At 40.6% G+C, this 27294-nt stretch overlaps 1 protein-coding gene across 1 annotated transcript in view; it reads left to right on the forward strand.

Moving 5' to 3' along the window:
- The window catches only part of niban1a (niban apoptosis regulator 1a), a 47093-nt gene that overhangs the window by 14156 nt on the left and 5643 nt on the right, over window positions 1-27294 (forward strand). The window contains exons 2-10 of the mRNA XM_050054445.1: window positions 13217-13347; window positions 15074-15202; window positions 15319-15433; window positions 20281-20451; window positions 22406-22521; window positions 25847-25951; window positions 26320-26482; window positions 26628-26815; window positions 27071-27217. Of these exons, the coding sequence (XP_049910402.1) occupies window positions 13217-13347; window positions 15074-15202; window positions 15319-15433; window positions 20281-20451; window positions 22406-22521; window positions 25847-25951; window positions 26320-26482; window positions 26628-26815; window positions 27071-27217 (1265 nt within the window). The remainder of the gene's footprint in view (window positions 1-13216; window positions 13348-15073; window positions 15203-15318; window positions 15434-20280; window positions 20452-22405; window positions 22522-25846; window positions 25952-26319; window positions 26483-26627; window positions 26816-27070; window positions 27218-27294) is intronic.

Genomic DNA, 27294 nt, shown 5'->3' on the forward strand with positions numbered 1-27294 from the left:
CCAAAGTCCAACAAAGGGTTTTGAAAACCCCCCCATTTCCACAGGCAACTTAACCTGCCACCCCCCCCCCCCCCCCCCCCTGGAAGAGCTATTGATGTAGCACTTTTCTCCTTATGAAAGTAACATGACGATCATTCGACCAATGAGAATTTGGTCGGACGACAGCATATCGACCAAATAATTGACCAGTCGACCAGGAGACTACAGCCCTAATATTTAATGTGATAAAGGCAAAAAAACTGAAATTATTTGGGGAATAAATGGATGTAAACTTGAGGAGTGTGTTTAATTCTCATAGACTTCTATTGAAACTCTCACTGCTCTGCACCTTGTTGTGTGTGTGTGTTCTTAAAATTAGAAAACAATAGACCATAATGCAACAAATGCATACACTCCTATATCTGTCACTGACACACAGCCCCCTCCTCTTCACACAAAAACACACACTAATTGTGTCTTTGGCCGACATTTTTCTGCCTTGCAGTGACTTGCTCAGTGTCTCGGGTATTTCCTGACTGACAACACAAAGAAGCTCTGAAGTGAATTCCTCTGAGCAGCAGGAGCAGCAACATAATGACCATACATGAACACAATATCATTATTCCTGAGCGATTGATTTTATTGTAATTTTAATTGTACTTTTAAATGTGTTTCTTTCATAAGATCTAACTTGATATGCAAGTTTTTGCAGTGAATTAAAGTACTGGGAAACGTTACACTGTTCTAAAGATGTCAGCTTTGTTTGTGCATACTTGTTCACTCAGTCATTGTGTGTTTGTATGTTAGAGTATGTGTGAACACACAAATGACATGTGCTGACATGTCAGTGTTACCCATACACACACCCTCAGCCAGCCACAGGGACACTCTCATACTCTTATTTTGACCTCTTTTTCCTTTTTGACCTCATTGTGATTTACATGTTGGACATGTCAATCTTGGAAGTCAATCGATTTTTTAAATTCATTTTTTCACATTTGATATATTTAAATCTGACAATCCTCAAAGGTCTTTGTGACTCGCTGAGCACCAGAAAAGGTTTCAAAATTCCATAAACCAAAATCATCACTGATTTTTAAACCCTTAATACACAGAACAAAAGACTGTTTTATGCACTCAATAGATATATTTCTCTCTAATTTTGGTCACAATTTTGTCACAATCTGTGTTAGTGAGCACTTCTCCTTTTCCAAGATAATCCATCTACCTGACAGGTGTGGCACACAGGTGTGTCTTGGGTTTAAATTTTAGTGTATAGTAATCATATTCGGTACATCACAATACAGACATTTTCATAAATAAATCTTAACTACATATTTGTGGAGGTTGAACCTTTTGTCGGTGTGATGTGTTGCACAAATTCAGTGTGTGAAGAGGAAGTGACTTTGCTTTGGTAATATGTATGTAATTTTGTGTATTTACATTTTTCTTGTTTGGGTGCTTGACCAGCTCTGCCACATCTGCCCTGCATGTCCTGCATGTGTTTGCAAGGTCTCTACAAATCCTAAATAAGTGTAACATCGAAGGTATAAAAGGATGAATTCGCTATTTATGGACCCAGATCTCATCGAGATGCTGTCTCATGCCATCCTAATTTAGTTTGTGTTTTTCAGGGTTTCCCTCATGAAATTGTTTAGCAGAGGTTGAGCAGAGGTGGTAAGGCACCCAGATCTGATATTGAGATTAATTCAGTCAGTAGACAACGGCCTGAGCAACTGCTGCATTTCCTGTGTGACACAGCATCACCTGAAAGTTAATGTGTTATTTCATAAAAAAGGGTCCACCCAGCGCCACCGCTAAGAGCACGTGCAGAACGCGCTGTGCGTAGGGCACCAGTGCTGGAGGGGGCACCAGTATGGTCATCATCAATCTGAATTCTATGTATTGCATTAACTCTCCCAGTTAAGGCCCTCTCAGACACAACATGGTTTTAGCTGTGCTGCTGATGGTTTCAGTGAACACAGTGCAGCTACAGCACAGAGCAAGCTCGCCAAGCACTGCGCTCTCACTTATAGGTTAATATTAGAGTTATTAATACAGTCGGTTGCCTCTGCTGAGTGAAGTTTTTTAAAATCTAAGCTCATTAAAACATGCCTGGGTTCGACAATGGGACAGTAACATCTCGAGGTCTTTCTATCACTGACATCAATGAAGAACTCGTAACAAACATAAAGATCTCTAGAGGACTAAACATTTGGTGATGAAACCTGCTGCGTCTATGAGTTTCAGTGCACTAACTGTTTAATCTCCTACTGTCTGATGTTCTATATGTTGAAAGTGGAGGAGCGCAGGTCCCAGTCGAGCTGCTGATTTACTGTGCACAACTCTCACTCATAGTTAATCTACTAAACCATCGCATATCAACATGTTTCAGTTGAAGCTTAGGTCAGCATGTTTTCAAGCTTGTCTTGATACAATACTCACATGCCAGTAAGTATATTAATAGAGCTAATGGTACTGTAATCATTGCTTTGGAAGGACAGTAACCCAAAGAAACAAATTTGTACCAACAAATGCAGTTTTGTAAGATTTGAAGTTTTTTAGATGTCTAGATGATAACCTATAATCTTTCAACTGTATGTCACTATATTTAACACATTTTCAGTGTCTTCTGCATGTATCTAACTAAAGCAGTACAAATTTGAATGAAAAGTGATATCCTTCACACACTGCAGGATCAGGTTGTGGGTTCATAGTTAAGATACACCTACAACATGGATTAGTTCACAGGTGTGGCCCTTCAGGATTTATGTTCTTGTTCATCTGCAACAGGTGTAACAGGTGTAACATACTGCACACAGTCAGACATTGTCCGTTATTGTTTAAGTTGTCACTCAGCTGAATCACAGCCAAGTTTTCTTGAGAAACTAACTCTGCCATGTTTGCTCTCGTCACCCCAAAAAATACATGAACATTCAAGTCCACAAACACATTGTGCACCGCTCATCCCCCCTCCCACCTCTACTGAAATATGATCTCTTTCATGTTGGAATGCTTGGCTTATGGCCCTGTTGGATGCTAATGGCTCTGTTACTCCATTTATAAATAAACAGATCATCCTAGTGCTTATTACTAATGTTATCTGAGTTGGAAACAGCACCTTAATGCCGTCGGCACAGGTTGATGATGTAAGCTACTTTTTTAATTGCCAGAACATGTCATAATGACAATGCAAGTTCAGCTGCTTTGCATTAAACCAAACCAGTTTACGCTTGTGCATCGAGCCCACAAAACTGGAAAGCGACTCAACTCTACATGGATGTGTTAAGAAAGGAGTGATGGTTTTCTGAGAATAAATGTCTCTACAAGCCTACTCAGAGAGAGCTGTTATGGGTTGCAGCAGGTTTCACATGACTGCAGAGGAGCTGACGTCCACACCTCCCACAAACCGGCAATACATTGTGTGGACGTAAGCATCAGGTAAGCTGATTGGTTGGTCCAATTCTTGTCATGATGCTGGTGGGTTATACTCCAAAAAGCCTGCCACACAAATGACCTTAATGTATGGTTACAGTAGTGCAGACTGAAAAGACGTGTTCCAGCCTTGAGTCAGACTTGCTGGCAGTTTGGCCCACAAATGGTGCTGCATCTAAAATCCCCTGTTGATATGTGGAAAGAGCTGCTGTAAGTTGCCTCAGTGGTTAGTACTGTCAGCTCACTACAAAAGTGTCCCCATTGGGCTCTCTGTGGAGCTCTTTATATCAGCGTAGGTTTTCTCAGGTGCTCCCACTTTCCCCCACAGGCAAGGACTTGTGGATTAAGCTGGGGACACACATCAAATTTGGCCAAATAAGATACAGTTATGTTTTGGGTGTATTGCCTGAGTGTGTTCCTGTCCGCTTCAGTGGGTGTTGGGAGTCAGAAGATAAAATCATACACTGTGTGGTGTTAATCATTTGCCATTTTTCTTATTAAGATAATTTTAAACGTTTGACATTTACAACTAAAATCTGGACTGTTGACGTGGTGTGGTGGGAGATGTCTGAAACTGTCTGAAAGCAGCAGAAAGTAGCGTGGTGTGCAGTGAGTCAGTGTGCTCTTGTCTCATCTCAACTCAGCTGTTTTACTGTTTTGTTTCTTTCTCTGCACAGATTGCAGCATAAATTAGCCAGACAAACTGTTTTTGATAGATGTCCATTTACAGTTTGGTGCTTGACCATGCAAGAAATAGTGTTTCCTTTGGAGTAAGGACACCTAGTGGCACAACTCATGATCGTAGTCTACCTGTAGCTCAGTGTGTTTTCTTCGGTCAGTCAGTGATTTGTTCTTTTCTCACTGTCAAGACACATAAATCTGTCTATGTTGATGAAAATATAAATTATGTGAGTGGAGTTTAGTCCTTAAGGTTTCAATGATTTGAAGGCCCAGCTTGAAGTGAACTGGAAACTTTAAACTGCTTTTATGTGTGAATATGAGAGTAAATGATTATTTATACTTGTTAGGCCTGTACTTAGAGAGTGTACCCAGCCTTTTGCCCAGTGGACGCTGGGATTGGCTCCTGCACAGGATAAGCAGGTGCAGATGACAAATGGAGGCAGAACATCAATTAGTGAGACATTATATGACTATATGGGGCTTTGCTGTGGGTAAAAAGCACCAAATATCTGAGAGATAGTCACTCAGCATACATCCGAACTTTGAAACCATACACATTTATTGATAATAAAACCTTAATGAAGCCTAGAAAAGCTCTGATGCATGTGTTAGGGCTGTGGGATGAGCTTGCAGGATAAGAGCATCTAAGCAACTTGTATCTGTATTAACTGTCCTGTTCTCAAAGTGCATACACAGTGTTTACAGGCTGGACCACCCCTCAGTAATGAGACAAGAAATCACACATCTGACTGTAAGCATGAGGTCATCCACATAATCAGTCTCAGGCTCCACCTTCACATCACTGTAGTAACCACATTAATGTGCCAGTTGCTGTCGTGTGGCTGTGTCTGTATGTGACAGAGGCGAGGTCCGTCTGCTGTGGTTAATTTGCTGTGAAAGACCCAGTTTTGCTGCTTTTATGATACGTTTGTCTTTGTCTGTTTTGTTTTATATAACGTCTTTACAATGTGCATTAGCCACTTTGCACAACATTCAGTTTTAATGAGCCAGGGGACAGCAAATGAGAAGCAGGCAGATGGCTTACACTGGCTCATTTACAGTAATGCTGATTAATAAGAACTGTTCCTAAAAACACAGCAACAAAACAGAGCAATGACCGTGACTAATCTGTGATTATTTTAATGAATAATTGATTGTTTTGTATATAAAATATCAAGTTATCCAACCCCAAATTGATTCCTTAGGGACTGTAGGAAGGTGGGCAGGCGGGTGGACCATATGTTTGACTTTTTGTAAAAGCCAAGGCCTCCAGCATGTTTAAAATTGTCTTCTAACTCTCTCGCCAACATGTCCACAGTCAAAAACAGGCACCCCTGTTGAGTAATTTTCTCTAAGAATAGTTTCTGAATTGATTCTCTGTAAAATTTACTATATGATAAAATAACATGTATTGCAAGAAAAGATTTTATTCAAATAAACCACTAATGGTTGCATGTGTATTCTCTATTTCTCCAAACTGATATTATTGATCAGCAAATCTTGTTTATTTTTCACTTTATAAAGGCCGTCTGAAGGTGTCTGAATCCTTTATCTCTCCTCCGGCCACCTCTCTGTTTTTGCATAACCACTTAGCCTGAAAAAGGGAATACATTAAACAAAGAGCGGCTGGAGATATTTTGCATAAACAGCAGCAGAGCGATCAGATGAGGGCCGACGTCACGACCCATTCAAATCGACTCCGAGCAGCCTGAACCAAGATGAACTCAGAGGAGGAGGATTCACTGGAGAAGAAGTAGTTCCTCCTCCACCCTGAATTTTGTGCTGCAGCTTCTCAGATTGCAGACAATGAGTCAATTATAACAGAAAACGTATGTGTCTCACAGCTGGCAGCCAGTGCACACCAAGCCTCTGAAAGACTGAACTAGCTGACAAATAAAATCCATTTTCTGTGCCGAGTCCTCTCAGGGTTTGGAGCTGCAGAGCAGAAACAGGAGAATAAAACTTCTCTAGTGTGTGTAAGAGTTTCTGATCGTCCCTGAGTGACTCACTGCTTATTGGAAAAAAGGTTAACCTCCAACCTGACTGGATGCTGTTGTGCAGAAGACAGCAGGCTGCACTGACAGTTACATAAGCAGACTCTTTGTGTCAGAGTCTGTGGAGGACTGGGTGTTGTCCTTGTGGAAATAGCTTTGGGGATGCGAAATGATTTGCACACAGGAATAATTTTGGATGGCTTTCTTGTCTTTCTCAGTACAGTGTATTTTCAGCCAGGAAATTTACTTTTCCAGCGCTGAATGAGCTTTTCCTTAGATCCAAACCAGAAGCAGGAATAAAAATGTAAAGTTTGTAGTGCTCGAGGAAAAGCTATTAGTTCATTGACAAGACAATGGGATGACCTCTAACTCTAGCTCAACTGGTAGAGTGTGCGCCCCATACAGGCTATGTCCTTTGCAGCGGCTGGGGTTTGGTTCTGACCTGTGGCCCATTGCTGTATGTCATCCCCACCATGCAAGACAAGACTTAAGTTATAAAACTTTAAATGATCCCTGAGTGTTTTGCATTAACAGTTGAAGCACACAGGGCGGACCATCCATTTTCCATTTGTACGTCAGTGAGTGTGCACTGATGACTTGTTACTTTGCCTTCGTGCTTGTGACAGACATGGCTGGAGACATTATGTTTTTGTGTTGCCCATATGTCTGTGCATCTGTATGTACAGTATATCCCATTCCAGTGAACGCGATATCTCAGCAGTGCCTTGAGGAATTTCTTCAAATTCGGCACAAACGTCCACTTGGACTCAATGAGCTGGTTAGATTTTGGTGGTAAATGGTCAAGGTCACTGTGACCTCGTGTCCATTTCATTCTCATGAACGCAATATCTCAAAACACTTGGAAGGAATTTCTTCTTCTCTTTGGCACAGGTGTCCACTTGGACTTGCCATAAACTGGTTAGATTTTGGTGGTCCAAGGTCACTGTGGCAAAACTTGAGTTTAAGGTCTAATAGGATAAAATGATGCAGTGATGACATTTTATATCCAAAATGGCAAAGGTCAACCTCACTGTGACATCATAATGTTCTGCAAAAACACTATATTGGGCCATTATTTAACATCATATCTCAGGAACAGAAGGGGGGACATTTGGTCAGATACTGAATAGGTGACTCTAATCTTGGATGCCCACCTTAAAACTGCACTGATTGTATAGGTCCTCTGTGCTAACGGGTTACTGCTGGTACTTTTATACAGATTTGGAGTAAAATATCATTGTTTCGATTTTAAACCTGCCTCTCAACATAAAGTTGGAGCAACCACTCAGCTTGTTTGATATGCAAGCGCCTACAACAACCTATAACCCATACCTTTTAAAGTATCAACTGAAATAATCCAGTACCAAGTAGTATCAAAATGTCTCCAGTCAAACAATACCTACATTCATTTATTTTTGCTGCGGGGGTGGATCCTAGACAGTCCCAGCTCCCCGCCAGATCAGCAAAGATTCTCTTGCTCATGTCTTAGGACTCAGAGCTGCTTTTCTCCCTGTGAATGGTCAGTTCAACATCTGCCTGGTTAGCGCAAACTAACACAGCTGCAGTGGCTAACATCCAACACTGAGCTGATAACCGGTCTCAACAAACTCAGTGCTACACTTAAACAGCTTGGCTCTGTCATTAAATCAGTTATTAACTGTTATGTAACATAAATTGTGTAAGGCTAACACAACTGTCTCCAGACACGGAGCTTACACTCCCGCAGCAGCAGCTGAACTTGAGCAATGAGGATTTATGGAGTTAGCAGTGCCGTGTGTCGAGATGCCACCAATACATTCACATCATGGGTATAGAATTTAGTACTCCATTGCTATCAGTAGTACTCTGAGGGCACCTGTGTTGGTGCTAGCATTGTAATTTTTTAAACAATACCCAGCATTAGGATGCATAAGGACGTGCCTGTCCTGAGATATTTAGCCAGTACATTTAAGGGTTTAAGGGTTTTTTTGTTGTACAACTTTATGATGTGAGAGGTTTGACCAAAGAGCTTTTCCTTTGCAGATTGTTTTACTGAAATATTATAGAGGCTGAAAGAAGTCAAACTGTCCAGTACCTCGCTTTTTAAAAACAGATCTTGGTAATAATCATGAAATCTGTCATATTAATCTTGTTACCCCTAAAGGAACCTAAAGATCTCTTCTGTGTACAGAGGATATTTTGTTCTGACAGCCGAATGTCCACAACCGAAAGGGTTCATCTTCCAGTTCTTTTTTTGGACTGATGCTATCACTAATGAAAAAGTAAGAGGTCAGCAAAACATTTAGATTCTCCCCCTCAAAATCTACAGAAAATTAGATGTTAATCTTGTTTAAGGCGACTTATTTTAGTTCAGACAAACAGCAGACCCTCCGACATCACCATTTACTGATGAAATGCCATCCCATCACAAGATAGAAACAGCCCACGACTGGGAGCAGGATATCCACTCTGATTAGCTGATCAGTGGGCGGTGGGGGTCCTCGTCGGGGTCAGTGGGGAGAGGAGACACGGAGCTAATCTTTTATATGGCGCATTGTTTAGAACTGAGGAAAAAACAAGGAGGTCCCCTGAGATCCTTCATCCAGCTTCAGACTGCAGCTGCTGAAGAAGAAACAACCTCTGCCTTACTGTGAACAACAATCCTTTAAACTACCATTCATTCATCTTTCATTCATCCCCGAACACAAAGCAAACACATTCATCTAAATAGGAGGCTGCATGATTGGTATTGTGGCCAGAGATCCATTAATTTGTCCTTTAATTTAGAAAAGTGGAAGTAAACATCTTAAAAACACCTTAATTTAAAGGCCTTAAATCAACAAATTATGTGAAGTTTAAAAAATTTGAAACAGTTGTGGTGTAATTAAAGTTGGGAGTTTGGTTAACATTCAAAGTCTGAAATATTTTCAGGATTCAGTTAAGCACACATTAAGGGATTTTTAGTCAGCAATCAAAGCATTTAATAGGGTTATGTTGATAAATGAATGATAAACTGATGTATGCCTCTTTAATATGTTTTCTGCATTGATTAAGGAGTTAATGACCCTCACAGTATATGGAATATGATATCACAGCCACCTCAAATATGAACTTCAAATAGATCTTAATTTAAGGGGCAAATCTGACAGTTAGCCCCATATTTGGTGTGGTTTATTGGGCCATGAAATAGTAAGGGGTTATAATTGAATATCATGGTTCAAGAAGTTTTTAAAAGGTAAATATTTTCGCCTTTCACCTTAATATAAAAATAAAGATTTCTTAGTGTTTAAGGCCCTTCAACCATGCAGAAAATCCGTTAAGAATACCTACTGTAAGTGTTAATTTTTTGATTAATTATCCTCTTAAAATTGAAGAGGTAACAATGCATTGTTATCCCCTGAATACTTCAAATTAATACCTTAATTACATTTTTATTCATGGTTAAATAAGTGGAATTTTAAACCAAAAAATAAAGGGATTATCTTTGTTAACATTGCAGACTTTGTCCCTATTTCTCTGCCCTATAACTGAGCCTCAGAAACTCCACATGTAGATTAATTCTCGACTCTGTTTTCTCAATTCATCTCTAACCCAGGCATGCAGCTTCTGTTTCCATAGTGACATGAGCTGGTTGTTGTGGCGCCGTGCCATCATCCCTGCTGTAAAACATCCGAGAGAGCTAATGACAGAGCTCATCGACCCCCGACATTAAGTGACTGTACAGTGAGGGAGACAATAAACAGCAGCCACATGCTCAGGCATGTTTATCCATTAAGTGGAGGACGTGTCACTGGGAATTACCTCTAATAGTTTGTGGATATTGAGCATTTAAGGCAGCATAAATACTCATTTAAAGTTGTTGTTGTTGTTGTTGTTGTTGTTTATTTTCTGTCCCAGTGATGTGGTTTGCAGTCGTGCAGAGAGAAGACAGAAAATGGGGAACTTTCTGCAGAGACTTTGACAGAGCTTTATTCTTTGTTTTGTTTTTCCCAAGAAACTGAATCCCTCCACGTCAGGAATCTGGCCTGGTTTAAGCAGGAACAGAGTGAAATCAGAGAGGTTTCTCTTTTCTCTCAGTAATCATGTGAATGCACTGCCAACTAGTCGTAGGTTGACAGACCACAGGAGGGACTGAGGAGGGGGGACAAAGTGAAAAGGATCTGGTTGATGTAGTGAGAACGGCCTCAGAGATTTGGACAGAGACATGGAGCCTGATTAGACACTTGTAATGTGGATAGAAGTTACTCACAGGATCCAGAGAGACACTAAGAGCAGACACAGTGACCTGATTACAGTATGATGCAGAGATCACCTCGGCTACAGTGTGATATCATCTGGTGTTTGTTATCCAGGCTGGAGGAAGATTTGGCATGTCTCAGCACAGAGGAAGAGATGGAAAATGAGTGTATAGATGAGCTCAGGTTTTGTTTTTAGAAAGCGCTGTTGTGTGTGTGTGCGTGTGTGTTTTTTTTGGCAAATGCAGAGCTTTGCAGACATCCAAAAAGTTTTGAGTATTTTTGACAATTTCACTTCCAACTCCATGTGGTTTGTTTTTAGTTTTTATGGCTGAGCGTCGTTCTTTTTATGTAAATGAATCTTAAAGAAATATTTGGGGAATACTCTTTCTGAGAGTGAAATGTTCACATGGATATTAATCTCACCTCTGTTGGAGTCAGCCTGGTTTAGCATAAAGACTGGGAGCAGGGGAAAACAGGTTAACTGTTTAGTCTGTGAGGTCAAATGTAGGGTGCAATTTAGCAAGTATCAATGAATTTATGAACCATTTAGAGTGGTCTATAAAATGGCAGATCATGATTTCTGAGAGCCTTCTTGTTTAGTTTTGTACGACCAACTGTCGAAACACAACACATTCACACTATAATGATTTAAAAAGAGAAAAGCAGCAAATCTTCCCGTTGGAGACAAGTCAGTACGTCAACATGACAATAGAGAAAATTGATTTATTGTGTTCGTCTGACTAAAACGGGACTTCTAAAATACATGTGAACATGTTGAAATTGAATTTCTCAAAGTCAGACTAACACACCTAGATAATGTGATTGGGAGTCAAGTTACTCCTGCATGTATACAGTCAGTGGGACCCTGCGCATGCTCCACAGTTGTTTCCACCCTGGTCTTTGACCCAGGAGATGAATAGCATTAAATGCGTAACAGAAGAAGAAACCGTTAACAATATGGCGCAATCTACATCCAGTGCCGTGCATTTTTGGACGGACAAGGAATCACCATTCGTGCTGTGTCTTCTCATACAGAGCTGTAAATTGTCCACCATGGTACCAGTTTGCCGCTGGCCAGCCGTACTGCCCTACAAAGGCAAAAGACCTTAACTCACCAGAGTGTGAAACTGAGAAAAATGACTTTAAAGTTATTTTGTTGTCCCGCCAAATGAGTTGTAGGTAGAACATTGGACATTTGGAATTTTGTTGTTTATAAATGAAGTTATTTATCCACCAAAAAATTTTAAGCTTAAACTTGACCTTTGACTCTTATTCAGAAGTTACTGTATTCTGCCTTTGCATTGTCTGCAGAACAATAATGGATCATACAAAGGCAAACTTCTGTTTTATTTTAAAATCATTTGGATTTTTATCACTTTGTATAATATTTTCCTGTGATAACAATGATAACCTTAAACTAAAATTTAGTGGTTTTTATCTAGTTAGGCTTAATATTACATAAACAGAATATTAAAAATAAAAAATAATGAGCATTTGAAGGTTGCAACAGTACATTACTGGATCATTTTAAAACCTCATCATTGTACTAATTTGAAATAAAATAACACTTTACCTCCCTCCTATTTCTTACATTAAAGTTACAGCTGATTTGGCTATGCCAGTAATATGTAGCAATGCCCTTTGTTAAATACACTTGTTAAGTACACTTTATTGAAGTATTGAAGGTGTGTGTCAGAAGTGCTTTAATCACATATAATACATAGGCATAACACTGTAACTCCAGCGTGGTAAACAGTAACTTCACTTTGGTGCTTGGCAAAACAAAGGCAGAGTACCGTAACTTAATTCGCGCATTCTAGAGTGCCGCGGAACAAAAGCAAAGAACCGCAACTGATGTTACAGACTTCTGCCTTGGCTTTCCCTCGGCTTTTGGAAGTTATGGCAAAAACAACATCTTATTTTTTCCAAAAAACAACAAAATTGACTCAAGATATGGCCTTTTGCCTTTGCACGGTAGCGTAGCTAACTTGTTTGTCGATTGTTTGGTCTGTGACGTAACAGGTCAACCAGCGAAAAAAGTCCAATACTAACCAGCTGGAAGGGGACATATTGCCACCTATCATAGTGGAGTTGGACATACTTCAGTCAATGTTCAATTCCCCTTCCATGCATGTATACTAGGACAAGGACAGTAGTCCAGTTAAATGGCCTAGTTGACCTACAACCGTAGCTCGACTTAACTGTGTATGTAGAGTCAAGAGAATGTTCAAGGACCCAAAGCAGTGGTTCCCAAACCCCTTTCTTAGGGAGCAGTATTATATTTTATCTTTTAATATATACCCTATTTTATTCCTATATTTTAACTTCTGCACAATTTTATGCTTTATTTACATAAAGCATATAACAAATACCTGAAACTGAGAGAAACTGGGCAAATGCTAGGTAAAACTGAAACATTTGACAGCTATGCACAGATATAGGCCTAAATATATATATATATACATTATACTGTATGTAAGACAACAACAATGACATTTGTGGACAATAAGACAACAGTGCAATGGTGCAGAGAGCAAAGGGTGCTAGAATAATTGTGAAATGGAGCTACAACATTATTCCGTTACAAAACAGATTGTGCCATGAATGGCCGTCTTTATGGAATCTGGTCTCAGGTGAGAACAGATGTGTTTCTTATGTGTTCATGAATCCTTCAAACTGGACTTCCTGGATCGTATTTCATCCTCTACCTGTAACAACATGCCCACACCGGAGCTTATTGTTGAGCTGAAACCTGATCAGGAGTACAACTTCAATACTCAGGCTCAGTACTCAGCACCCATCCTCAAGGAGAGCCAGTGCTTTTAAAGTTTAGTTTGTTTGTGTTATTTCCCAATAAAATCAGTCACTGACTGTTCTTTCTTCTTCTTTTTCTTCTCTGTGTTCCTGCAGGCAAAGTCGAGGCTGAGCTGAAAGAGTTCAGTCCGTACTACAGGAAGCAGTTCTCTGTGGCTCGTTTCTCTCAGGTAGAAGATGACCTGGAGCAACACAAAGAGAAGATCACACAGCTGCTCAAACAGAGGGTACGTGTCTCAATGCTTCAACTTGTTCCAGACCCCTCAGCCAGCACTCACTCTGTAAAAATAGGTCGAATGAATCAGAGGTTTGGTTGCGGGTTGGCAAAATAACTGCACCAGTGAGCACACGTGCAGGTGTGACTGACATCTGTGACAATATCCAGCTGTGTGAGGCAGAGAAGAGTCAGTTCAACTGAATTACAAAAACAGAATTTAGTTAACTTGAACTTAATCTCACTAATGAATGGAGTGAAAACAATGTACATTATCATCTGTTGTCCCAGTTATCCAAACCAGTGAAGACATTTAACTAACTAGAAGTGCACTCTGAGAGCACAGACCTCCACTATCTCGCAAACTTAACGAAAGTGAAAAATAATTTGTATATCCTCCTTGTGATTCAAAGCCCAGACTTTAATAGGCTCTTCCTAGGCCAATGCCACAGCCTTCCACCATATTTCAGGCCAGTTGTTTTTCCATAATCCTGCTGACTAACAAACAAACAGACTGACCCAGAACATAACCTCACTGGCACTGCCCCCATTATAGACTAACCTGATGTGCCAGATGGTTTGATACACAGAACTATTGGGAAAGTCTTCATTGGAAACTGTTTGGAAAAGGGCACTTTCAAAAAATACTTGGCAGGTGATGGGATAAACCGTCTGTATATCACAGTCTATCATGGAAGCTGAAGTCAGTCAGGAGAAGAATGAAAACATCTTTTTCATTAAGAAAAGCATTCACTGCTGTTCTTTGCTCTTCTTTCAATGAAGAAGTTCTCTCCAGTTCTCATATATTTGATGCTATAACAGCATCTATACTGACCTCTTTAAGAGCTGACACTGTTTTTTGACAGTGATATTGGCAACAGTCACCTCTCTGTCTCATCACACAACTAAACAATTTCAGCACTATTTTTAGACTGATTTCTTGTGGGGAAACTTAAGACTTCACCATTGAGCACAAAACAGTCTTTGAGCAAGATGTTGGTGAAGATTCATCCAGGTCATGGTAATCTTATCGTATGCCTGAAACTCAAGCGAGTCCAGTTGCCTATGATATAGCACTTAAAGTCCTTCAGCAATTAAGCCTATGCAAAGGTGCACATCAATGTCTCAACGTCTGATTGGTTGACTAAGCTCCTGCCTGGAGGTGGGTTTGAAACGGAGGCAAACATAAATGCAATGCATTCAAGTATAAAAGAAACAACCACGTTAATGTATCTGAGTGTTCACATTTACCTATGTGCAGCCCTTCACTCTTGCAGAACTTTGCCATGCATGTTTCTGTTTTATTTGTCCAGGCTTTTGAGATGTCATTGTTGCGCTGCTTTAAAAATTAAACAGCAGCATGTCTTTTATCAGATTAAGTGTCCCTGTTACTCTGGATAAGGGCTGGGTTGGAAATCTTAAGTGGTCATAGCTGCTAGAACGGTCACATACATGCATAATATGGTGTTAATTCCACTACAGAGGAGACTTGATGATCACTAAAATTAGGTAGGGAAAAAAGTGGATATATCAATATGGCTATCAGTTACCCGTCAAATGAGTTGTTACATATCGGCACTGGATGTCAGCAAGAAATCCAATATGATGCATCTCTAGTTTTTAGGGGTTTTGTATATAAAGAATGTGATGTTCCCTGCAGACAGAATTCAGAGGACTGAATCAATTTATTGCTACGTGTTTAACTGTCTGTTCATATTGTGTGTGTGTGCGTTAACCAGGAGACTCCCGAGGAGGCCGAGGTGCTCTATGAGGAGAGTGTCCTTTTCTTTGATGAAACCAGGAAGTGGAAGGAGAGGTACGTTGTGGTGAGAGCCAACTACTGCCTGGAGTGTCACGACAGCCTGGAGGTGAGCGCGACGGTCTAATCCCGACTGGCCACATTTATCAATTCTACACTCCCATACAATGAGGACAGTTTCATCTGTGGTGTTTCTGCTGTCATTTATTCTTTTTCTCCCATCAGTCTTTCGTTAAAGGAGCCCCTCCCCGCCAGAAGCTGCTGCCTACAGGGGGCACTGTTCTGACCACAGAAGAGAAGTACATGGTCATGGTGGACAAATGCTTCCCTGATGACAGCAGTGAGTAAAAGGCTTAATAATTTGTACTTTTTGCTCCACTACATTTATTTGACACTTACAGTTACTTTAAACATTAAAAATATATGATGTGATGCAGAACTATATTGACCCAGTAGTATACAAAGTATCTGAAATGGGTTCCACATGGACAAACTCCATCAGTGAATTTGTCTTACATGTATTCCTTAGTGATAAAAACGGGGAAAAAAAGATATTCCGTTACTGCACTTTGCACACTTTGAAAGGAGCCATTCTGCATAAGGAGTTACTTTTACTGTTGCTACTTTACCTACACTTTGCTGATATGGTTCAAATATGTATATTGTGGCCTCAAATTGCTATTTTCCAGAACCCTTTTAAAACCTTTTTTCCATGTGACTTGATGTAGGTCTCTGCACAGTGTTGTTTTCTAAAGTTTCTAAAGTCACAATAAGTTAAACAAACTAAACAATCAAGGCAGTGGGTAGACCAGCAACCCTGCAGCCAGTTTTTCACATTTTTGCAGCGAAAAAAGATCCCCCGTGGCCCAAAAAGCATTTTCCCCATAGACTATAGACTGCTGTAAAAGACATGTCTGTAAAACTGCTGAAAGGACACCTCGAATTGCAAACACGGTCAATTATGTCTGTTTCTATTATAGATGTTTGATCCATGGAGGTTTATATTTGTTAAACTTTAATCGAGCTGAGAAAAGCAATTTTAAAAATCCCTGACATCATCATATTGAGAAGTCTATGTGCGTGATATCATCAGAATATAAAGTCAGTGAGCTGAGTGGGATCTTGTGGGCAAGGCCTGTGGGAGACACACCACTGCGTGTATTCAGTGGGCAGGAAGTAAACCTGGAAGCTAGAAACTTTTTTTCGGTCTATGTACCAGACAAGCAACTCCATTAGAATGAATAGGCCCCATCTTGGCATCCAGGATCAGGTATTATTATACATCTGTGGCTGTAACCTCTGTTACTGCTTTTTGCTTACTGCTGAGTGGAAGGTTCTATTTAACAACACAAGAACGCAGATGACCCGCCCTTTAAAAAAAGATGTTGAATTCAGGACTTTTATTTTTAATGCAGTATTTTACCATTTAGTATTTTTGACTTTTACTTAAGTAGAGGATCAGGAACTGTGCCTTTTTTAAAAATTCATACATGTTGTTCCTATGGTCTAAGACAGTCCAGAAATATTAGTAATATGCACAACTCTCTCCCAAATCCAAAAAACTAGAGTGCTACAAGTCACGTAAAATCTGCAGCCACAGATAATGAATGGTGAAGGATGACACTGTGAGCACCCAGGGGAATATTCTGAGTATATGGGTACATTTTCTGTTTCAGAACTGAGAACACTACAATAGAATAAAGCTCATTTGGGTTTAAAAAAGGAAACAAACTCTGTGGGTCCACAAAATCAGGCTCCCATTCATTGTCTATGAAACAGCTCCAGACATTATACCCTATGACATCACAAGTTTGAGACATACTTCTCCGGTTTCTAGCTTTGAGAGAGAGAGTAGCTTATGCTCACAAATATTGACTAAACGTTCCTAGACCATGGAAATAAAATATTGGAATTGTTAATTTAGATGATGGTCCCCTTTAATGTCCACTAACAGAAATTGTAAAGTTGTCCCTACTAATGTATCTGAAGGCTTTAAAATCCTGCTTCTGATCATCTGTCCTGAAAGATTGTGTGTTTTCAGGACACAAACTGTCTCTGCTGGTATTTGACCACAGACCAATTATCAGGGTCCTTCCAGCCTCGGGTGTTTTGAAAACAGACGTGTACGTGTACTAACAGTTCCCAGTCGCCTCTGCAGAGGATGAGCTTCTTACATAATGGTGACATTTGGCTGTTTGCACACAAACATGCTCTAATAAAGGGATGCTGGAAATCTTTACTCGTCTGCTTTGCTCACCTGGTTGTTGAAGATTACAAAAACAGAAAGAACAGGGAACAAGCAAAATTCATGCTGCAGTAAGAAATCAAATGTGTAATCACTTAAATATCCTGAAATATTTCTCTACTTTTGAAGAGAAAATGATTCCAAATATAGATTTTCAATATCGCAGGCTCAGTTACTATCTTATTAATTATCACCATTTATCAGTAAAACTTCAAACACGTTATCATGTTATCACTTTGCATTCAAAGAGTTTTTTGCACGCAAAGAAGACAAAGCAGCTCTTAAACTTGGGCTTACTGTAATTTCTCTGCATATTTGATTAGATTGTTTTTTTAAGCCTTGTATCTTAATCTGAGAGAAGAGAAACCTGAAGAAAGTGTTTCCCACTGTGATCTTCAACAACAAACTCCCACCCACGGATGCTTAACAAAGCTAAAAGCAGCTCAGGTGGGAGTTTGAGGAGCCAAGGAGGACTGAAGGAATTTAGTTATAACGTTTAAGGCACACACAGGCTTCACGCAAAGCAGGAGTTTAATCGTGATTAGTAGGGATGCACTGATATGGATCTTTTCATCTGATCCCGATAATCGATAATAGTCTGCTTCGCATGGCCGATAACTGAAAATTTTGCATTTTAAAAAGAAATGTATAACCTGTAGTTTATGTACACCTGAGGGTAAGAAAGGCTAAGATGTGGTGAGAAAATATGGATGATTTAATATTCCATAGCCCTGACCTAACCAAATCAAACTGGTATCACTATTGCTAACACAACAAAAGCAAAGAACAGTTTTGGCTCTTCATACCTGCCGATAATAGGTTCTAGAAAAGGGAGATTTTCTGGGGTAGTAACTACACTGCAGAGTGGGGTCTCTACTAACAGAGACAAACAGAGACGGCTGACTCATATGAACAGGTTGAATGTGCGTCAGCAGGTCCGCGTCACATCTGGTGTATGTAATATTTATGGGAACTGCCCATTGGTCCGACAGCCCATTGGTCCGACCATATTAAACCCATTGTTCCGAAGTCCCGTTGTTCCAAAATCATCATGATGCCCTGTGGTTAAGGTCTGGTTAGGTTTAGGCACAAAAACCACTTGGTTAGGGTTAGGAAAAGATCATGGTGTGGGTTAAAATGAAAAAGAAAGTGACAAACACATAAGCTGTGAGCCTGCTCCGCCTCAAGCCTTTCCCAGCTGACCCAGAGCCGGTCGCGCCGCACCATCAAGCAGAAATACGCCCGCCGGGAGCCGTTCAGCACCGCGGACCGTCGGACTAATGGGATGTCGGACCAATGGGCTGTCGGACCAATGACATGGACCCATATTTATATCGTCAAGCTGCATTTTTATAAACAGCCGCCTCACTGTCCCACAAAAGACTAGCCTACAGCTAACAAGTAATATAGTGATGCGCTATTGATTAACCTCACACATTAACACTGAACTCAGACAAACAAGCGGCTGTGTCTAACACACACACACACGCAGCCAGAGAGAGAGAGAGAGGTGCTCCAGACTGGGGCGCCATGTAACGAAACTAATAATTGCTAACTGTAGCATCACATGGCTAGCGGTTCTTTATTAGTTTATAGTTCATGTTTAGCAATTTATTTATAAGTTTATAAGAGTCAAGCCTTTTAAAAGCTTGGTGGTGTATGTAAGCCACTGCTGCTAGTTAGCTCATGCTAACACTCTGGAGACGGTCCTTCAGCGCTGTGTCTAGCCTATTTAACAGCTGCAGGAGGTTTGTTGATCTGGTGGGGTGTCAGCCGGTTGAAGATCAGACCCTCGGCACAGCCCTGTAGTCTTCCTCTGGAACTGTGAAAGACATCCACACTGTGACGTGTTTTGCCCTCTAGACAGCGTGCTGCAGTTGTTGTTGTTCTTATATTCTCTTTATTGGCAGCTCACAAACCATGTTGAAAGGTACATATATGGCCACCCACTGTGTCAAGTTGTGAAGATGCTGCCCTGGTTAAGTCATTTAAAACAGTCTGGCTTTGTATTGTTGGTGCTATTTATTGGCTATAATGCTAATTATCAGAATAATGCATAATTATAAAAATGTCCTGTTATTGGCCGATAGTTTATCAGCCCGATATATATCATGCATCCCTAGTGATACGTGATTTAGCCCCTCACAACAAGTCTATGTGTTTATACTTAACATTTAAAAATACATGAAACACTAGTTTTATACTTGGATTTTAAAAGCAAACAATGTAGTTTAACTGTTTGTTTATTTTAATTATGTGGACTCCTTGTAAACAGTGTCCTCCGGCAGCACAAAACTGCTTTTAGATGTTAAAAAAATTACTTTAAATTGTTTTATTTCTTTGAAAAAATTAAACGAGTAATGTGGCTTAAAGACATGCAGATGTTTTCAGAGCTGTCCTTCAAGCCTGTATCCATCACTGTGCTGAGTGTCCAGCTGCAGAACTGGTTTCCTTTGGAAATGCAGGCAGGTTTGAGCAGGATCTGTTTCCAAAGGATTTACTGTGCAGTTTCAGCTGTGTGAAGCAGACAGGATCAGACTGAGAATACTGCTGCCTTCAGACTAGAGGGCTCACCTGGATTAACCTATGTTAGCACACCTGATCCTACCTGCTTTCACTTGCCTGTTTCTAAGCTGTGTTTAATATAACTAAAGACAGCAAGTCAGAGGCATGAGCTGACTGAGAGGAAGATTTGTTAATTAGCTAATTAACCCCCTAAAGTTATCAGATTGAATTTAATTTTCAATTAATATTGTTAGCAACATGCAACGGTCAGAATTTGTTATTTCAACCAAAATTATAGTGCCTACTGCAGCTTTAATATTTGTACAGAACTTGAACCTCAAACCCACCAACCAATCATCACAGCTGCTAGTGTGGCTAAAACAACACCTTTTCCATGTAGTTTGTTGCTCATCATCAGTTGATCTTCTTGCTTTCAGAAACTGATGTGAAGGAAGACTTTGCTCCTCCTCTGTCGGGAATGCCTGGACAGTTCCCCGTCTACCTGCGTCTGCCCTACAGGAGAGACTCCTACTTCTGCTTCAAACAGCAGGCCAAACAGGATGCCTTCCTCTCCATCCTGTCAGACTGCATCAGACACCAGAACCAAGGTGAGAATCTCCAAGACGAAACAGTAGCTCTCAATACAAACAAATCTACAGTTGGTTTACCACCCTCTCCTACAATACAGCCATGGCAGCTGTCTTTTTCTTGTTTTAAGGCTGTCTATCGTTTGACATGTTGGGATACTGGTTCCAATAATAAATCATTACTTTGCCTTTTTTTTTATTTGATAGCTTACGGCTGGAATTCTAAACTTGTTTTTTTTTTTTTTTTTTTTTTTTTACAAAATCCTTTTTCATTTTAACAAAAGGAACTAAAGTTCTCAAATGAAGAACTTTACTAAATTAAATGCAGTCTGAAATGGGCAGATTTCTGGCTTAAATGAGCGCCATATGATATTCAGAGCATTAATATACACTCCCTCTGTGGTTGTAATTCAAGCTTCTCTGTTCTCGTTTTTGGGTCCGGCTGCTTGGGCATGTTAGTGCATGTGAGTCCCTGCGTGTGTATCCCACTGGCCACCTTATCAGTGCCACTCTGCACTGCGCTCATACAGCAGTTACCGCTGATATTGGAACAGTGGCATGGTTAACATTGTTAGCTCTGTCAGCACTGTTGCTGTTGTTAGCACCCTTTGCTGCTAGCTGCTCGCTCAGTCACCTCCATGTTGGGAACTGTGTGCACACAGTCAGAATCTGACTCTGAATCACAGATATGCTCTAAATGTCGTATAGAGATCCTTTAAATTAGGCACTACCTGTCAACAAGTTTAGGAACCAGATGAGATTTTCACTGACAGCTTTTAAGACCATGTTTATGATATTTCATGTTATGGATATATTTTGTTTGGTATCAAAAAGGTACTGATGTTCAAAACTGAGGTCTCACAGTTTGACTCATAAAAGCCAAAAAACCCGACTTAAGATCCTAGTTGCTGAAACAATCTGATCAGTGGATTTTGTCATTTTCTTTAAATAGAAATACCAGTATGTCACTGGTTCCAGCTTCTCAAATGTGAGGATTTGCTGGTTTTCTGATGCTAATGTGATACTCAAATGAATATGTTTTGGTTTTTGGACTCTTAGTGGGTTACAAGAAGACATTTGAAGACATTTCGGGTAGACAGCTTCACTATTAAGTGACATTTTGTAAACTAAAAGACTAATCAGTTAAATAGAAAAGAATAGGTCGATTAATTGATAATGAAAATACTTATTGGTTGCAGCCCTAATATGGAATAATATTGTCCTGCCTACAGCAGTATTATATTGATTAAAAATGACTAGCAGCAGTAACAGCACTGTATTATCATCATCATCATCATCACTCTGAACTGAATGAATGAACTGAAACTGATCACAGCTGTCTGAGCGGTGGACTTTTGGCTGTATAGTATCACTTGAACCACTTTCGACAGTTGCCACGGCAACAGACTCACCACACCAGCTCCGAGGTTCAGAGACGAAACCTTTTTCATGATCGTGTTGAAGCAGAACATCTCTGCTCTGTGCAGCTGAGCGAGTTGATGAAGATTTATTTCACATCGCAGCTTAAAGGGACAGTTCACCTTAAAATCAAAATGACATATTTTTCCTTTGACCTGTAAAGCTGTTAATTGATTGTTTTGGTGTGAGTTGCTGAGTGTTGGAGATATCGCCCCTAGAGATGTCTGCCTTCTCTCTACAGTATAATGGAACTAGATGACATTCAGCTTGTGTTGCTCAAAGCAGCACAAAATACATTTGAAAAACTCAACAGCAATGTCTCCAGAAATCATAACCAGGTTACTCAGGATAATCCACAGACCTTGTTGTGAGCAGTTTCCTCTGGGAACTATTCTCTTTCTGCCAAACTACACTCACCAAATGTATCACTGTGCATAAGGAAGCGGACACACTAGAAACTGAGGACACATTCTGGCAGTTTTAAACCTACCTGTATGTATGCACTGTATGTATATATGTATTTTAAATGTCTCCATGTCTTCCTTCTCTCTGTCAGACTTCCTGAAGAAGAAGACATGTGAAGTGCAGGCCTTCCTCAAAGCCATCCAGCTCTACAGGCAGGACAAAGACAAGTACGAGGCCTGGGACATGCTGATCGGAAGTGATTCCAGGGTACGTCCCATGTTTTGTGTTTTTATATTCTCCGCAGATGTTATATTGGCAACAACCGCTCCTCCTGTGGTCTACAAAAAATATAAATATAGCTAGCAATTTCTTATTTTATTTTGTCTGGCTGTGGCTCAGAGATAGAGCAGGTCGTCCACCAATCGGAAGATCAGCGGTTCGATCCCCGGCTCCTCCAGTCTGCATGTCGATATCCTTGAGCAAGATACTGAACCCCAAATTGGTTTGTGTGTGAGTGTGTTAAAAACTGAGTAGCAGGTGGCACCTTGTATGGTAGCCTCGGAATGAATGAAAACTGTGTGTGTGAATGGGTGAATGTGACTAGAAGTGTGAAAAGCGCTTTGAGTGGTCGGATGACTAAAAAGGCCGCCATACCATAACGGAAGAAAAGGTGGGAAAAAATTGGGAGAATTATGACCTTGGGAGGAATCTGAGGATTGGCAGGTTTGCTTCTAACTGTGTGTGAACCACGGCTCTGTTGTGGAGCCGGTTAAACACCATCAGTGGAGCTGAAATGAAGCTGGATGGTGCCACAAAGCTAATGAGTTATGAAAGGACTGATAGCAGAAAAAAGTCTGGTTTTCTCTTTTTCAAAAAAAAAAATATCATCATCATCACTCTGACACTGCTTCATAGTTCAGGCTGAGTGAGTTAGCCTGAGTGTCAGACTGAAGCTCCCAGAACCTTCAGTCTGACATGGCCTCCATTGAAGGCGATTTACAAGGGGGAAGGAATTAGATTTTTCCCTAACCAATCAGTAGAGATCAACGACTCACCCAGAATCTGACGTCATTAGTATCCATGCCTCGGGGGTGCCGAAAACAAGCGAGCATTGCCCGTTTAAAATGTCTCCGTCGTCGTGCACGCCCAACTGCATCGCCGTTAAATCCAGTTTAGCAGCTTCCTTAATTTGGTCCTCCATTAACGCGAGTAGTGGCGAAATACCTCGATAGCATCGTTAATGTGGTCTGTAGGATCTGCAGCGGTCGCCATTGTTGCTATCCTCACCAGTTACCCACCGGCGTACAGCTTGACATCAGCGTGGCGCTGATTGGCTAATCGCTAGACCCGCCCCCACCCCCGGCGTTCATTGGTCCGTCCATCATTTGGACAAGATAAATCGCAAATTCATTGCAGTATGCCAGACCAGAGATGCAAGCCTACTCAGTTGAGTGGGCGGGGTCTGTGGTCTGGAACCAGGCTATGAGTGAGTGGCTCCACAAACAATTGTTGCGGTCTCACAGCTGTTTCATGAATTTTTTAGTCGCCTGCAGGATCAAATTTATTTGTTTGATAGACAATAGTTCATGTGTCATCAGTGATTAAAATGAGATCCAAGCTGCAGAGATGAGACAACTGAGATTTTTTTTTCAGTATTTCTTTCATTTTATCCTTTTAAACAGAAAGCCTTTGTTTAGATCAGACGTTATCATATGTTTGGTCTTGATGTAATTCTGTGTAGTGATAGTGATAAAGGATTAGTTCAACACTTTGTGCATCATGCTTATTTGCTTTCTAACATTTTAATGCATCTGGCTGCTGATTTCTTTCAAAGTTTTTGCAATATGATTTTAATGTCTCTGCATCTTTAAAGCTGACAGTCCTAAAACCTCACCATCATTGTTTGATTTCACATCTGTAATATGCTGCTGTTCAGAGACAAAACAACAGAAAAGCTTCCTCTGTTCCCTGTTTACAGACCATCGTGTACATGATGAAAGGATGCAGGGTGTGCACTAATCAGAGTCACGGCTCATTTGCGTCCTCTCACTCTGTTTGCTTTAATCTTCCAACAGTCTGTTCACTCAGACTGTCCTGCTCACTCTCTTTTTCTCCTGCTCCTTCCCCGTGCTCTCTGCCCTGCTGCTGGGCTTCCTGCTCTCTTCCTCTGTGCTCCCTTTAAAGCAGAGCAGGAATCCTCCCACATAATGTATAATGTAAATGCTTCATTGTGGTGTTGTTCGCTGACATTGTGTTGAGTCACAATTTGTTGGAGGTGAGAGGAAGTTTGACTAGCGGGAAGCACACACACACACACCCCATTTAATGTCAAATTGTTTAAGCAGTAAGTCAGACATTTCCTGTTTTCTCTGCCTCAAGCATGCAGTTCATACACGTGTAGTAAAAATACGCACACATGCTTGCACTCACTCACCGGCTTTTTTTTTTTTTTTTTTCCAGTTTGCACATAGCTCTCATCTGACATACACACATACACACACACACACACGCCCACGACTCAGAGCTGGGACATGAGAGGAATGAATGAAATGTTGGCAGCAGAAACAACATGAACAGTTTCACTGGGTTTAATAACCACAGCTGCAGCACTGAGCACATATATGTTTTCTATGTCTTTTCTTGTTCCAAATGTGTTTGACAAGCACCACAACAGCATGTTATAAATGGAAATGGTAACAATGTTGAGGCAGATCTTAAAGCTCTGTGTTGCGCCACAATCCAATTTTAAGACCTTTGATCCTTCAGTCAGTGCTGTGCTTACATACTGCATATTAACTTATGTTATGTAATCAGATTCTAATCAGACAAACTTGAGGGCCTGACTGGGGTCTCACAGCTCATTTTTAAGTCCCAATGTCCTCAAACAAGACAACAATAAAGTCCCAATGTCTTCAAATTAGTACTTCCTAATTAACAGCATCTTAGCTTGTTACTGTTGATAAAAAATAGTCAAATTTGTTGACATAGCAAACTACAAACATTATTAATAAAAATAACAAGTTTTGACCATAAAATGTGATCAGGTTTTGGGCCTCGTCCACTTTTGTGTTTGGATCGGCTGCAGATTGACTTAGCAGAGATGGCTGCCATCTTGTTTTCACATGGATTAGTGTATTGTGCTCCTACTACCACTAGATGGCACAAAAAGTGTCCATGAACGAGGATGACAGGTCTGAATTAAGTAGAATGATATATAAGGTCAAATAAACCCATAGGCAACTGCAAGTTTAAATGTGAACAATTTTTGATATGTGTTAAGATCTGTGACCAAGACACATACTAATTAGGACATTTTACAGTGCTCTTTGGTGGAAAACTCTAATGGAGACACCGCTTCTAAATGAACTCAAACCTAGTTTGGCACTGCTGTGCTGCAGTTTTGTTTAATTCATATATTCATATCTACAATAAGCTATTATGAGAGCTGATTTATAGGTCTAGATCTATGATATAGTTCATATTCTTCAATAAATTTGTGTTTTATAAACAAACAAATTTTAGTGCTGAAATAGAGTCTTAGCCCATGACAGTTCAAAGACAAATCATTTCAGTTGTGTTTGTGTGTTTTCAGGTGATGGCAAATGTGGTGATGGAGCAGCTGCTGCCGTCTCTTGAGAAAGACATGCTGCCTCGCCTCAAAGCCAAGAAGACAGAGAAGAAGAGAGTCTGGTTCGCTGTGAGTCACACCGTTAACTTTTATATCCACTATAACTGATGATGCTGCTGTTTTCCTGTCAGTGCAAATGAAAAATAATTGTTTTCATTTGCAAAATGGCACATGAAGTGCCTTTTAAAAATTATGTTAATGTACGTTTCAGCTTTTTATAATACATTTGATGTGCTCATAATTTTAACCCAGTTACGAATGAAATGATACATTATACATTCATGCTGTAGGCCATTCCCTGCAATAAACAAAGGCTCTGTAGATCTTCAAGTGGAGCTACTTCATTTAGTCAAGCAGTGAGAAATCAAGAGAGCGGATGATTTGGAAAACTTAAATTTTGAAATGACGTGATTGATTAATTCACTGAATGTGGCCAGACGGTGGAGGCAGCGTACATGCTGATCCAGGAGCATCTGATGGAGGGACTTTCAGCACTTAAGGAGGAATGTCGATCGTCGGTCCGGCAGCAGGAGGTGCTCATCCACTCCGACATGGACCAGATCCTGAACTCCAGACAGGAGCTGGAGGAAAAAGTCCAAGGTAACTGATACTGACTGACTCATACTCAGTGCTGTCAAACACAGGATGAGCTGCATTCCTCCATGATAAATGTGACAGAAACTGGCTCTGGGTGGATGGGATCAGGTTGTTTTTGGAGAATAAACACTTAATTTTATTCCTCCAGCCAAAGTATCTGAGCCAGCAGAGAAACTGTGCTCCGAGTCCGTCCAGCCGTACCTGGGCTCAGTCCTGGAGGAGCTGATGGAGCCGGTCAGCTCTGGTTTCCAGGAGGGACGGCAGCTCATTGAACACATGATGGACCAGGTGTGTCAGGATGGCCAGCTGGTCGCAGACAACGAGCAACTGAAGAAGGTTTGTTAATGAATAAATATCCTCTTTTTTTTTCTGTTATCAAATCTGACTTAGTAAGAAATGAGTGACTACACAGTTTGGTCACTTCAAGATTGAGTTTTCTATTTGCTGAGTACAATACTCTGCAGTTTTCCTCATAAGTGGGCTGGTTTAGTCCTGAATATTTGAATGAGGGCTCAATATGAAAGTGCACCAACATTTCTTTCACCATGATGAAACCTGTCTAATTTAGGAATGCTCATATCACTCTGTCAGACTCTTGCTAACATGGCCAGGCCGAACCTGCTGGGCTGCTACCAAAAGATCGGCTCCCTGCAGGAGAAACAGCAACACCTGCAGCAGAGATTTGGTTTCTCCAACATCACAGGAGTGATCCACAGCGCTCAGATCGACCTGCAGCAGGTGCACACACACACACCCACACACAAAGTGAAGTGTAAATTTACCCAAGAACTGGGTGGTCTTGTGACCACTTAAAA

Source organism: Epinephelus moara, chromosome 10, assembly GCF_006386435.1.
Source record: "Epinephelus moara isolate mb chromosome 10, YSFRI_EMoa_1.0, whole genome shotgun sequence".
In the NCBI taxonomy this organism is placed as follows: Eukaryota; Metazoa; Chordata; class Actinopteri; order Perciformes; family Serranidae; genus Epinephelus; species Epinephelus moara.